We start from the raw sequence: 15,205 nt of genomic DNA, 5'->3' as shown, positions 1-15,205 counted from the left end.
AGAAAAAGTAATAAAGGAACAAATAAAACTCAACATTAAACAGATAAAAATTAACCATCAATAGTACTGCTCAAATCTAGAGGCCCACTAAGTTATATACCAGTCACTATATTTTCAGAAGAAAATGATTGTATGTGGGAACATAAAGTAGAGAGCCAAAGAGCATTATTGTATCAATATTTATCTTCTAATACAGGGAAAGGAATCCTCCAAATGGACAGCACCCCAGGTCACATGACTGGATGAACAACTGCCCAGCAGCTATCAGGGTTATGATGGACATACCCATTCACCTGATTACAAAGGAAAAAGGCAGATTCTCGTCCATCATGGCTTCCTCTAAGATACTGCCCACTCTTTAAGTAAAAAAAAAAACGAACCAGTAAAATGCCCAAAACTTCTTTTACTTTTTATAAATGCACCATAAGGGAGTATCCTCAGAGAACAAAAAAGCACTTTAAAGTCAGCAACTATATGAAATTCTTAGGAACTTGTGGAAGTGGAAGGAATTATGTAGCAAACTGAGCATCTCAAATTATTTTATTACCCCAGTAATAAAATATTCAAACATATCACTTATTTCTTGTCATTTTACTATTAATGTTACAAACAACTTAATGATACATTATGAAAAAGCTGAGTATCAGCAAAACATCCCTTTCTATAGCTCATGTTATGAATTTGTCCATTATAAAAGAAGTTTCTGTGCAAAATAACGTGTGTCCAAAACTCCACAGCACATCTGAGGCAATAACTGAATCCTTTCTCCACATGTACATTTTACTTAAAAATCAAGAACACAGCAATTTGAAGTCTTTGGAAAACAGAAAGTCATGAAATGTGATAATACTTAAATACTTCATTATGATTTGATTTTATTATTCTATTGAGCAGAAGTGTACAAAAATCAATGATTTATTACACCAACCACAACAGATTTCTTGAGGATCTCAATTTCGGGTTTAGAATTTAAGTGACATCATAAAACTCCCAATAACATTTTTCACTTTCATCTAATAAGCATTTACAAAGAGCACACAATTGTTTTTCAAGTGTTTGCTACAATACTTTTTCTTCATAACTTTTTAAAAGAAGGACAAAAAAGTCATTACACTCTAAATCAAAATGTCGACATTCTATAAAATTCGTTCTTAAGAACAAATGAGAAATATCTTAAATCTGTACATTAAAAAAAGAAAAACACTAGAACTCTTCATAATCCATTATGTGTGTGCGCATATGTGTAGATACATATATAAATCAAGTATTCAGGCTCACTGAATTAATCATCTGTCCTGTCATATTCCCTGGGTCAGAATCACTTAAAAGCAATACTTAGCAATAAATAGCGGCCTACAAATTTTAACACAAAATTAACGCTGGCCTGAATAGTTTTGTTACTTTTCTTCCAAAGACCGCAGAGAAAAAACACACCTTGCCTTTTTTAAAAAATGAATTTAACCTATACGCGAAATGACAAAAGACAGATTGTCTTGCTTTATCCCAAAGCAAACGACCACGTTGGCACAATTTAAGAGAAAAGAAAAAAAAAAAATCCACAAATTAAGAGCCAGTGTCTCCTAATCACTAAAAGTCTTCTCTGCTCTCTACATTTTTTTGTAGGCCTAAAACGCATCTTTTCGTCTATAAATGCAACCACCGCGACCAACTAACATAGCCTGGCAGGGAAAACAGCCACAGGGCCTACGGAAATGGTGTTGCTTAGGCCCAGGATGGGGCGGCGTTAGCAAAAACGGTGATGGTGGACGATACTCACTCCGGCGGGAAGAGGCGCAGTTCGTCGATCTTGCCTAGGAAACCGAAGAGAGTCCGCATCTGCTCAGAGCTAGCGCTCGGGGAGACATTAGTCACCTGGATTACCTCGGTGCCACCGCCTCCGCCGCCACCTCCGCCACCCGGCCCGCCGCTGGGGCCCGGGCCCGCAGTGCTGGGGACGACGGTAGTGTTGCTCATGGCGCTGCTCGAGTTCTCGCTCCTGCTTTAACACATCAAACACACAACAAACAGTGAGAGGGAAAGGGAAGAGGAACCGGTTCACGAGAAAGGAAAGAGGGGTATCCGATGCTACAGCCACTGCTGTTGCTGCCGCCGCCGCCGCCGTTTCTCCTCCCCGCTGCACGCCGGGAGGAGGGGAAGAGAGCGCGCGAGTTCGAGACCACGAGAAAACAAACGACCGCCCCCACCTCGCCTCCAACCACCACCCTCGCGGACCCCAGCTCCCCACAATGCTGTGCGGCGCACGGGTGCGTCCCCGTCAGCTCCTCCCCGCGCAGGCGCAGCAGGCCCTGCCCGCCGCTGGAGAAACGCAAGAGGGAGCGCGGTCTGACGGAGAGCGTATTCCCCCTTTAGCTCCTTGTTTTTCAGAAGGCTTTTTTTCCCTTCTGCTTCTTCGAAAAGCATTCACTTCCTTACAAAAAATTGCGTTTTAGCAACTATTGTTATTCAACAGCGCCCACGATATTTCTTTTTTTATAGGCTATCATCTACAAATTTTTTGAGTTACTAATATTTCCATCCTAGCAACCAAGTTTTTCCTCTCACCACTTTCAAATTTCCTGGAATATTTACTACAAATTTCCGTAATATTAAACTTATGATCAACTGAATAATAATTTTAAAGATCCTTGTAGGATTTAATAAACAACTACTTTGAATCACTGGTATTTGTATCCACAGCCATCTGAATTTCTGGGGAAGAGTATTCCAGATAAGACGAAATAAATTACAAGTTTGAAGCTTTCAAATATCATTGCTCCGTCGACCACTGCTTTCCACTTTATATTTCAAAGGGAGAATTACAAAAAGATCTTGTCATAGTGAAATAAGTATGCACAAGGCAGGATCACTTAACTCATCTTTGGGAGTAAATTAGGGAAAACTTCTAGTTACATTTGAATGTCAAATGTTATAATTTTTATTAACAGTTAATGCTATTTCTAATCAAAATGCCCCCCCCCCGCCAGTCATACTATGGAAAAGTACGTGTTTTCTGATAGGCTTTTAAAATATGACTTAAAAGTTCTCCATAATACTGTGAAGACCCAAAACGTCCTCCTGCTTGTAGGTAGGGAACCACCACTACACTACTACATTGATAAGAAAATTTAAACTGATTGATAGAATGCCAAAAAGATGCCTACGAATACCAGAGAATAATGCTTAGGCAAATCTTCAAAATAATACCAATCCTCTTATGGTACCAATACTATAATACTATAAAGAATAGCTTTAGTTCTTTCCAGTCTCAAGCTTGTGAAAGATCTTGTGCATTTAGATCTAAGTTCTTCATGTAATACATCTATATACAATCACTCTACTTGATGGATACCATTTTCCCAGTTACATAATGCAGGTCACTTGTTTTTTTGTTACCAACTTTTGTTTACACTAATGGAAAAGATGGTGATATCGTGCCTATCCACACAATTCTGCAAATCTTGCACAAGCAAAAGGCCTTTTTATCAAAATTAGTTGTCTTCCCCTTAACAAATACTTTTTGAGAACAGGGAAGGCAAATATTAACTTTAGTGTTCCTGATCTCCCTGTTCATCACCCTTCTTATCAAAGTGACAGGTCTTGATATGTTGCCTAGGCTGGCACCAAACCCCTGGGCTCAGATCCTTCTGCCTCCTCCTTCCAAGTAATTGGAACTACAGGCGTGCACCTTGGTGCCTAGCGACCAACAACATTATACTGGACCAAAGACAGCATGTGATAAAAAACTTACTGAATACAATCATGTGCTAAAAACTTTACAAGTGCTTCAAACAATGTGCTCAGTCTTGTCAGGCAGGTAGCTCATTACTAAAGTATATATACAGGATGTGCATGCAGAAAAGGCTGGGTGAATGAAGACAGTAATGTTAACTGTGAGCTTTAAGGGGAAATTTAGTTGAGGTAAAAAATCTCAAAGTGAGGGATATAAATTTGTTTTCCCCTATAACTATTCAGATCAATAAGGAAAACCCTGGAAATAAATTACTACTTTTATAAATTTGTGAATCTGAAAAACTCATCTGTAGATCTACTTTATTTTCTATCCCCAACTTATAAATTACACAATTATATTTCTGTTCTAGTTCTAATTCTATAAATTTAGGTAATTCTATAAACATTACCTGTTTTAAAATAAAAATTGTAAATTCCATGCTTCTTTTTCTTCTTTCTCCATCTAAATGGAGAAGCTAATAAGTTAGTACCAGGGGACTAACAGGCGGGCAGATGGACATGGACAAATACACACACACCAGAACACAACAAAAAGCCTACCTAAGTTTATTTCCAAATACATCTTTTGCATTGTTTATACTGTCTTCCAATAGCAGTGATTCTGTCTATATGTTTAAAAAATGATAGAACACCTTGAAATTATAAGCAAAAATCTGTATGTGGTAATTTGTCACAGCCTTGTTTTCATGATTAACAGAGGAAAAAAGTAGTAGTAGTCTAACCATTCAGATACTGCTTCCAGGGGCTGGGGTTGAGGCTCAGTGGTGGAGGGCTTGCCTAGTATGTGTGAGGCACTGGGTTCCATTCTCAGAATTGCATAAAAAAAAAAAAAAAAAAAATAAGATAAATGTATGGAGTCCATCTACAACTGAAAAAAATTTTTTTTCTTTTAAAAAGACACCATTTCCAACATTCTTATGCACAGTATTCTCAGCTATAATTAGAGCTTGGGGGAAAAAAATCACAGTTGATTTATCTGTACAGATTAGTTTTCCTTTTTGGATTGAGTAGGGTCAACAGAAACATTTAGCTGGGGAACACTGATTACTCGGTACAATTTTTAAGTTATATAAGATTCTTTTGGAATTTCAATTGAGCAAAGGCCATTTGAGGGAATATTTCACAATTAAAAAAAAATCCACTGGGGGGCATTCAATAGAATTATATGTATTGTTAAATAGTTTCTAGCTTTTTCATATTAGCTTTTCTTAATCAAGGAATTAGACATTTGCATCATTTGACCTTTAACTTCTTTTTTCTATGCTGTAAAATTAACGTTCTCTTCATGAAAGAAAATTAATTTTAAACATTTACAAAACTGAAAAAAATGAAAGTATACTCAACTTAGTAATAAGACTGAATGCTTTTAAAATGGCCTTTAATCCTTATAACACTTAAAAGGTGCCAGAGTGATTACTAACACAGGCCCCAGGGTCAAACTAATGGGTTTCCATTACCAATTAAAATAACTGTGACTTCTGGCTCATTACTTTGTACTTCCATTTCCTTATCTGAGTTATGGGGAATAGCAACTGGCTTAATATATAAAACAAGTAACAAAGGGGCAGACAGGTATTAAAAAACCAACCAACCAACCAGGTATCTCACTTCAAAGCCTATTATTTCCACTATTCTGTGTTGTTTCCTACTACTGCTTATCATAGTAACTCTAGAAAAAAATTAAACTTGTGAAATGGGACGGAATAAAGATTAGTTTTGAGTTCTCAATTATCTGACTCAAACCTCTTATTTTGAAAAATGAATGGCTGTCTTCAAATGGGCTCCATTTTATACTATCATTCTTTTTTTAAGCTAGTACCTTGGGCTATTCTAACTTCATAATTCACATGGAAAATATGAATAGGAAGAACCAATTTACAAAGCGTAGTTTCTTACTTTAGTTAACAAAACATGTTAAAAATTGTAAAGTAATGTGTCAAATATTAAAAATGTAAACTATATGAAGGTTAAAAAAAAGCAGTCCTCTATTTTACCTACCCAATTCCCATTCCACTCCCTATCCATGTTCTGAACTATCATAATAAGTACTACTACTAATTAGCCACGTGATCTCCCTTACCTTTATATAAAAAATAGAGACAATGATACATATAACTTTAAGTTTAGCTTTAAGATTATAAATGCTATAGGGATAAAGCAGAGTGCCCAGCACACAGGCATCTAACATAAACTTACAGGAAAGTCAATTTCAAACTCTACAATTTCTTCAACTTTTCAGTGGATAAATACAACAGTAATACCGAACAGCAACACTTATTAAACAGCATTACTATCAAAATGAAATTGATATGAAAATACTATATAAGATGCTAAGTGATAGCAAAGATGTGAACTGTAATGATGCACTCTCTCCCTTAAGAGGCTGTTGCAATACAAACATGACAACAATGTAAATAGGTTTCACATTTTCATAATCATTTTGACTCCAAAGCAGCACATTACCAATTGCATGCATAGGCAGATGATGGCTAAACAAAATCTTCCCTTTCTTAATAAATCGCAAACGTTTCTATAGAAAATTCTTTTAGGAAGGCTTCACTTAACTTTTCCACATTTTTTGAGTAACAGTACTATTCATACTTCCAAACAACACAAACACCTGCACATTTCCTTGAATAATATTAAATGTACTGTGGCATGGATCAGAACAGACATGCAAATGACCAAAGTACAAATTAAAAACTACCAACAAAGCAAAATATTACTAAGTACCTGAAATAATCTGAACTAAAAAATAAATGATCAAGCATAAGTAATTTTTAAAGGCAATTAGGCTTTTCACCCAGTAGCCATCCCATTCCCTTGAAACTATGAAGTGCTGTTAATTTCAAGCCACAGTTAGCTCATGTTGAAGTCTAAACCACTTGGAGACATTTGTTATGCAATTATTTTGAGAGAAGAGATGGTGGAGAGGTAACATTTCTAGGCAATGAGTTTAAAAACAAAAGCAAAAAGGTCAGCACCTTAAGACAGGAATATAGACGTAACCATACTAATGATAAATATGCTTTGTGTTAAGCAAAAAATAAGTACTTCTAGAATGATAAAGAGCAAGGCTGGGCTCATATATCTGCATAGTAGACATTAAGTATGTATTAGCTTTTTCATCACTGTGACCAAAATACCCGGCAAGAACAACTTAGAGGAAGGAAAGTTTCTTTTGACTCAAAGTTCCATAGGGTTAGTCTGTGGTTGGCCAAGTCCATTTCTCTGGGCCCCAAAAGAGGCAGAAGAGCGTGGCTGAAGGGTGTGGTGAAGAAACACTGGTTCACAAATTGCACATTCTAATATTTCACTTGTGAATATGCTTGTGTTAATATAGGAGCTTTAGGGGAACAGTTCATATTCAAACCATAACAAGATAAGAATAAGGATGAAGCCTCAAAGATCATATTATTAAGTCTTATTAGAAGTATAGGGGGGCTTTGCTCATGTGGAACAATATTTGCCACTTATAAATATTTACTCTCTTTTAAAAGTACATAAGTGGCAAACTGAATTGAACTGAATAAAATTGTTTCCAGGGAGTGATAGCTAAACTTTAAAATAGTAGATTTCAGACTAGCGATATAGCTAAGTGGTAGTACAGTGCTTGTTTAGCAAGTGTGAGGCCCTCTGTTTGATCCTTAGCACCTCAGGAAAAAAAATAAAATAGATTTTGTATATGCTAGGACAAAAATAGAACAGTACTGTGAGGATGATCTATAAGGTTGTGGTGTCCAAATTTTACCTCTGAATTACTTTACTAACTCAAAGCTCCCTCATTTGTAATACCCATCATAATATTAAAACCAATATTTAAAGTTGTGGAACATATTAATCTTAAAAAAAAGAGTAGGAATACTGTAATAGCTATCAAAGGTTAAAAATAATAATTACAAGGAATAATAAGAACCATTTTCAGATGATTTTTAGAATAACTAGTAAACAAATCTCAACACCATAGCACTTATCTTAACTGGTATTTGCAAGAATGGTTTATCCACCATCTTTTTCATTTTTCTTAAGTAGAAAGAAAATAAACAACAATAACAAAAACTAAAAGTATTTAGGATACATCTATTTTACTAGTGTCTCCAAAACACTGACATGTAATAAAAGGCTTTTTATTTTCCTAAAGCAGTAAACTAGAATTCTTTTATATCAAAAATAGAGAGGAATCTAAGATCAAATATTAGAATCAAATATTAAACCTCTTAGAGCAGGAAACTTGCTTCATGATTCAAAAGCATGAAGAAAAGCAGTGGGAAAACACAAAGAATACATAATTGTACAATCATAAAGAAAATGCACTTTCTCCACTAAGAAAAATAATTATCTCACTCACCTCTTAATAATAATAGAATTCAATTCAAAGTTGCATTTGAAAAACTACTAATAAAAATGAAAAATATGTATTGCCTTCAAAGAATTTTTTTTTTTACTATTTTCCAAAGTTGGTACTTAAACACCTAAAGGGAAAACAAATATGAAATTACAAATTGGTATTTGTAACATGAACTAAAATGTTGTCTCAATAACTTTTACATAAGATAACAAGTTCTCATAGATAAGACAATATTTTGAAAGATAAATGTAATACTGCTTCAAACAGGCAAAATCTGTTATTTTACATGAAAAGAAACTTCAGAGAAATGTTTGCAAAGCAGACTTGCTTTGCTCTTGATTATAGTTTTTAAACGAATGTGCTTAGAAAACCTACATAATTTAACCTCATCTTCCCTTAGTAGAAATTTTAGATTTGTTTCAGTAAATCCATCTTATCAATTGTACCTTTCAACTTTGAAAAAATAAATCTAATACATAGCAATGTTTTACATCAATTTGAGATAGACATATAATTTTCCCAAATACAACCACATCTGAAAATATCTTATTAAATTTTAATGTAAGATAGCTGCTGTATCTTAATTTGATAAAGTCTTATTTTTCATTACCAAACAGAATAGAGTTCTTTGGGTCATATGATTGTTGTGCTTAACATTTTTGTTTTTTAGTTTCTGTTTTCAGTTAGCAAAGAAGCTTAAAAAGTAAAACTTTCAGTACTTAAATAAAATGAACGTAATAAATTGTAACTAGATAATTCTGCTACTAAAGTAGGTGTACAACAGTAGCCAGCCTGACTCAGGAGATAACCTTTTCATATTATTTTAATAATGTACATAAAGTCCATTTTTTAAAAAGCTAACAATTTCACTTTCATACCTGTGTTGAAAACGGTTAGAACTTTTGTTTTTAATGCACTTTTAAGTAATACAACTAATATAAAGACCTAATTCCCACTAATATAACCATATAATATTGTAACTACTTTCATAAAGAAGTTTAATCCAGGGGCTGGGGTTGTGGCTCAGTGGTAGAGTGCTTGCCTAGCATGTGCGAGGCGCTGGGTTCAATCCTTAGCACCACATAAAAATAAATAAAGACTTAAAAAAAAAAAAAAGAAGAAGAAATTTAATCCAAGTGGATTAGCTTTCAGTATCCATCAATTTGAGATAGACATATAATTTTCCCAATTGCATGAGGTAATAATTTTTACTTCCTCAATCTCCATTTTTATTACAGCTATATGCTAGTAAAATTTTTATGTCAGTTACATCTGTTGACATTTACAAGTATATGGTCACTTGAGTTTCTCAGAATTATTTTGTCATTAAATAGGATATGCCTCTTTTATTCAAAATGAAACAATGTTTCAACATGATGTCATTAAACATCAATAATGATTAGCATTCAGTAGATTCCAGCAGAATCACAATGAATCAAACAAGTACACCTAGCTATATTTAAGAGCAAAACTAAGCAAGAATCTGTTGTAGATAGAGGAATAGTTACTACAAAATTTTGCAGCAATTTATTATCTTAAGGTAGAGTGTTACCTCCTAGAAAACAGAAAAAGTTTGTTCTCAAATTTGTTTTAAGGCAATTGAAATTGGTTAGTACGGATATAGCTCAGTGGTAGAGCACTTGCCTAGCACGCACAAGGCCCTGGTTTCAATCCCCAACACTGCAAAAACAACAACAAAATACAATTGAAGTATTCCTTAAAATGATTCCATAATAAAAGCAAATTGGAAATTATGAAAAGCCACTAGGCAACTCATGGTTGGAGAAAGATCCAGGTTTAATTGCCTGGCCACGCTCCTTATAGAAATTTGTGATCTTAGGCAAGATTCCTAACTTCATTTAGCCTCTATTTCTTCATCTGCAAAACTGGTCACTATATTGAATAGGAAGAAAAAAATAAATAGGGTGTTTAAAACCAAATCTTACATGCAACAAGGACATGAACCTGGATTCAGGTAAAATTGCATAATGCATATTTTGTCAAGAGACGTCATTTTACTGTTCAATTAACACTTCAGATCCACAGTAGATTCCCTGGAGGTTAGGAGAATATCTGCTTTTAAGACAAAATCACTCTGGAGAAGAAAAAGTCTAGCACCCAGAAGAGTACTATACAGGGTGAGTTCTTAATAAACACTTGTTGAATGACTTAATGAACTGTACCTTTCAGACATAAACTGTAACTTTCCAGGAAACACGGACTTACTGGACAAACTTTCCATATTTTATTCTGATCCCAAGTCCCTTCCCTCAACCAAGGGATTTAAACTATTGCTTTCATCAAATTATTTCCAAAAGCTTATAAGTTAGAAATTGTTATTCCTAAAGTAATGAAAAGAATGACTTTCAAAAGCTGTCGAGTAAAACTGCTTTAGTTACACGGTATGAAATGAAACTGACTTAACTTGACATTGCTGGGAACAAAATCCTTCCTACTGAGAAAGGAAGCTAAAGGGCTGAGATATCCCCGCCCTCTCCCCCAACACACACACACCAGTCCCACATACAGGCTCTAAAGATGATGGCGAGCAGGAAAGAAGATTGCCCACTCAGGTCTACACTAAATCTGCTTGTTTACTTGCTGCCTCTTGTCCCCTTTTGCCTCCTCTTCCGGCCAATTAATTCTACATCTAGGTATCAGCTGCATTTGTTCCTATAAATTATAACTGCTTTTATGGGATGAAGGGAGAGAAGCAATCTTGCTGCTTCTCCCAGGTTTGATAAAACTGCCTAACGTTTATTCTTCCCTTTTCCATCTTTTGTCTATTTCTTATGTGGGGGACACATCTGGCCAGCCAGAGGGATCCTAGGCTCGCTGGCCAGCAACAGTAAGCAGGTGGGATTTGAACTTGCACTTTCGGGGCTTCAAAGTCCGGGCTGTCTGTGATTCACTAAAGCTTGTACCACACTTGTCTCCTTTACCGTCCACTTGTCTCCTACAATTGTCCGGTAGGCAGGACATTTTTTACATTTTAAACTTTTTTTCCTCTCTTTTTCTAGGTTGCCAATCCTTTGATTTCACATTCCCTCCAACGTTGGGCTGTTTCAACACAACAACGGGAGTGATGCACATTAGGAGTCAAGAGTACAGGCTCCAAGACCAGGAAATCTCTTTTACTCCTTACGACGGAGGTCTGGTGCCACTACCCCCAGCGACAGACAGGCTGGGGTCCAGAGAGGCTGCAGACCGCGCCCAGGTCTCAAGTTTTAGTTAAGGCCCACGTTCAGTCTAGAAGAGGGGAGAAGAGAGGGTTATCCTTTCCCAACCCCCTCGCCACGGTGGAAGCATACAGAAGGCTGGAGTCGCAGTAACCGGAGCAAACAATAAACCCGAAAGCCCCTCTTAAGCCCGTTGAACGCACTTACTAGAGCGAAGTAATTCCAGGACGCTAGGCCGGCACCGGCAACTGAAGGGGCTGCTCTGTCCTCCAGCCCCGGGAGCTGGCGGTGACGACATCTGCGCCGCGCCACACGGAGCGAAAGGCCCAGCGCGAAGCCACGAACTACGCGCACAGAGCGCGCGTTTGCGGAAGGGGCGGGGTAGTCTGGCGGCGCCACATTTAAGCGTCATGGGTGGGGCTGCCGCTTGCAGATCCAGGATTTGAACATGTCGCGCCTGCAACGGGTAGCCGGGCGGGATCCGCGAGCGGGTTTCAGACCTGAGAGGAGAGACTGCACTACTTCTGTGCCCCAGGGGCTGTTAAAGGCGGCGAGGAGGAGCGGACAGTTAAACTTGTCGGGTAGGAACCTCAGTGAAGGTAAGACTCAAAGGTGCTACCAGTTTGTGCCGTGCGGGCAGAAAGCCCTAGCTCAAGGCAGCCTCCTTTCCTCGAGCTTGGCTTTGCCTTTTAGCCAGGATCCCTGTGCGGTAATCCAGGCACTCTTACATTTCGACTGACATGGCCTCCCAGTTTCCTTACTTCTCTGGCTCCAGCATCTCCGCTGCAGGCACCCTTCTGGGACTATGGACAAAATTTGAACCGGACGCTTTCAGGGACTCCCGCATAAGAAGGAATAGGCAACGTAATGGTAGAGTAAACTACCTATCAGATATTGGGAAAATATTTTCTTTGATTCTTACTTTCTTTTTCTCAATTTGTTCTCTAAGGAAAATTACCGACGCTAAAATTCTGTATTTTATCTACTCCTTTGTGAGCCTTGAGTGAATGCGATACCTCTTCTTTATGAACTTGGGTAGAGTCCTAATGACCAGGAATGATGAGCAGGTTTTCTAAATTGAGGATTGGAATAAACGCCACACAAAGTCCATGAATTTGAGGCCACTCTGAAAAACCTGATAAAGACAAAGAAACAGTAACCTGGGTATAACAATGAAAGGCCAGATGCTCTTGGAGTGGCCTGTGCGTGGGGGTAAGGGAGCAATGAGGGAGAAGTGGAGAAATAAAGCATTCTTCCTGTAATATTTTCCTCTACTTACATTCAGCTTTTTACACTGCAATTAAAACCTTCCATTTTCCTTCTAATGAATATTAACTTATTGTGCCGTGAATAATGTAAACCAGGCAAACAGATACTTTGATGAATAAGTGAAAGGGTATGTGGCATAAAATCCCTGCTTTATTTATAAGAATTTTTATAGATGGGGCATAAACACTTTGAAACTACAGATAAGCTTTTTTCTCCCCACCCAACCCAGTCACTCTCCCTCTCCCTTCCTTGCCTCCTTTTCCCATATATATTTGCTTTTTCCAAAGTCGAACATTTTCTTTTTTGACTCTCTTGCTTCCTTTAGGATTTTTGCTCAGAGCTCACTTCCAAGAGGCCCTTCCAAACCACCATAATTACCACTGGTAACACACTGTTGTCTCCCCTGTTTAATTTTTAAATAGAATCACTATAAGGACTTATATCATTTAATTATTGCCTACCTTGCCCATTAGTTAGACTGCTAATTCCACACGGTCAGGTACCTTCCCTTTGTTCATTGTTGTGTCCCTAGCTCCCAAAATAGTGTTTGCTGTATTGTAGGATCTATTTGTGGCCACTATAAGTAAATGAGTGAATATTCTCCAGAACTAAGTGATGTTTTGGAATGTGTTTATTGACTAGATCCATGTGATTTAGTGTGTTGAACTTTTAGGTAGAAAATTTTGACTCTTAGGTTCATGCTGATATGGATCAGGACTGTTGTATAAACTGAACTTGACACAGTAACTGTTGTGTTCAGTGAGTGAATATATAATATTTCATAGGAAAGGCTTGTGGTATTTGTAGCTTATATATGAAAAAGGGTTTCCTGTTACCATAATAAGGAAGATCTTTCCCTAACTGGTTTTAGACTTCAGTTTCATGTCTTATCACTCTAAACTTTGATATTCAAATCACTATAATTCTGTACTATTTGTATTCCTTTTGGGGATAACCCTCGTTATCTCCATTTCTTAGCTCATATAACTTGGAGATGTTCCTTAGTTTTTCACTTATAATGAAATAATAAGACTTAACTAAGGTTTATATAAGTAACATAGGTAAAATGCCTGCTACATAAAATAAAATTGAGCATTTCTGTTATGGTATGGCCTGATATCCTGGGTTTCTCACTTTAAACCTCACTCTCTTAATGTCATTACAAGAGTTACCTTCCCAACACAGATTTTACCATATCTCACAAAACATTTTAATAACATTTCATAGCTCACAAGGTGCAATATAATATTCTCAGCATAACATTCAAAAGATTTTCAGAATCTTGCCCCCAACCGTCTACTTTGTGGTTCCCATCTCTTTTCAGCATCTTATTCTTTAACAACAATAATAACAAAGTGTTGCCTTTTCCCCAAACAGTTATACTTGTACATTCTTTGATAACTATTTTAGGTTTATAGAAAATTGAGCATGTTGTACATTGTGTTCTCTTTTACCTCCTCCCCCTCACCGCTTACATTTTTTCTTTTAATAACATCTTGCATTACATCAGGTACATTTTTAATAATTAATGAGCCAATAATGACAACACTATTATTAACTGAAGTTTATAATTTACATTAGGATTCGCTGTTAGTGTTGTATCATTTTATGGGTTTTGACAAGTTCATATCATGTATTTACCATTATACTGTCATGCAGAATAGTTTCACTGCCACAAAAATCCCTTGTGCTGTACACATTTATTCCTTACCTACCTTCCCCCAATAAATAATAATGAAGCTTATGTTAAAAGGCTTATGAGAAAAGGAATTATGTGAAGGTATCATTAATTTTTATTTTATTTATTTAGTACCTAGCACAATATCTGGAAGAAACATAAATAGTTGATAAATAACATACTATTTAAATGCATAATTGTATCCCTTCACATATCATACATAACATTTTCACATGTTATATTTCACATGAAATATCTTGTATATTTGTGGAAAGCAATCTGAAAGAAGACATGTTTCAAAATATCTTTTGAATATAATTCATAATTCAAAGTAATAATATTTGGAGGCACAAATAAAGATAATAAGAAGACTTTTTTTTGTACTGCCAGCGAGAATTTAGGGGTGCTTAACCGCTAAGCCATATCATCAGCCCCTCCTCCTTTTTTTTTTAGTTGTTGATAGACCTTTATTTTATTTATGTGGTGCTGAGAATTGAACCCAATACTTCACACATACCAGGCAAGTATGCTACCGGTGAGCCGCAGCCTCTGTATTTTTTATTTTGAGACACTAGATAAATTGCTGAGGCTGGCTTCAAACTTGCAATCCTCCTGCCTCAGCCTCTGCAGCTGCTGGGATTACAGGTGTGTGCCACCAGGTCCAGCATGAGAAGACTTTTAAAAATATTTATTAAAAGTATAGCAGTGTGCAGACTGGTTCAAGGGAAAAGTTTATTGGAAAAAAATCACCATCTACAATTGTTTTAGTTATATCAAAAAACATTACCGAAACTTCTTTCCAGAACACTTTTAAGAACCATAACCAACAGGCTACTGGCTACTTCTATATTACTTACTCATGGAACCATCAATTAGGTAGCAGAAACAAGTGACATAAAAAGACAAATATGCTCCACATGAAGAAAAGTAACAACCCAATTTAAAAATGGGCCAAAGTTCTGAAAAGACCCCTAACCAAAG

General features: G+C 36.5%; 2 protein-coding genes across 12 annotated transcripts in view; one reads left to right on the top strand and one right to left on the bottom strand.

Moving 5' to 3' along the window:
- Positions 1-11,622, bottom strand: part of Srsf11 (serine and arginine rich splicing factor 11) — a 35,541-nt gene extending 23,919 nt beyond the window's left edge. For 2 of the 9 annotated variants that reach the window (XM_015490501.2, XM_048814058.1), the window contains exons 1-2: positions 11,485-11,611; positions 1,778-1,999 (exon numbers count right to left, since the gene is read on the bottom strand). In XM_015490501.2, the coding sequence (XP_015345987.1) occupies positions 1,778-1,974 (197 nt within the window). In that variant the 5' untranslated portion in view covers positions 1,975-1,999; positions 11,485-11,611. Of the gene's footprint in view, positions 1-1,777; positions 2,227-11,484 lie in introns of those variants that run through there. The other 7 variants (XM_048814057.1, XM_048814059.1, XM_048814055.1 and 4 more) reach the window with 6 other exon arrangements.
- Positions 11,623-11,654: 32 nt separating this feature from the next.
- Positions 11,655-15,205, top strand: part of Lrrc40 (leucine rich repeat containing 40) — a 60,889-nt gene continuing 57,338 nt past the window's right edge. The window contains exon 1 of one of the 3 annotated variants that reach the window (XM_048814052.1): positions 11,655-11,876. In XM_048814052.1, coding sequence (XP_048670009.1) covers positions 11,726-11,876 — 151 coding nt within the window. In that variant the 5' untranslated portion in view covers positions 11,655-11,725. The remainder of the gene's footprint in view (positions 11,877-15,205) is intronic. The other 2 variants (XM_015490499.2, XM_015490500.2) reach the window with 2 other exon arrangements.

Source organism: Marmota marmota, unplaced genomic scaffold, assembly GCF_001458135.2.
Source record: "Marmota marmota marmota unplaced genomic scaffold, marMar, whole genome shotgun sequence".
Classification (NCBI taxonomy): Eukaryota; Metazoa; Chordata; class Mammalia; order Rodentia; family Sciuridae; genus Marmota; species Marmota marmota.
Note: the sequence above shows the minus strand (reverse complement) of the source record. Positions and strands in the feature narration are given on the sequence as shown.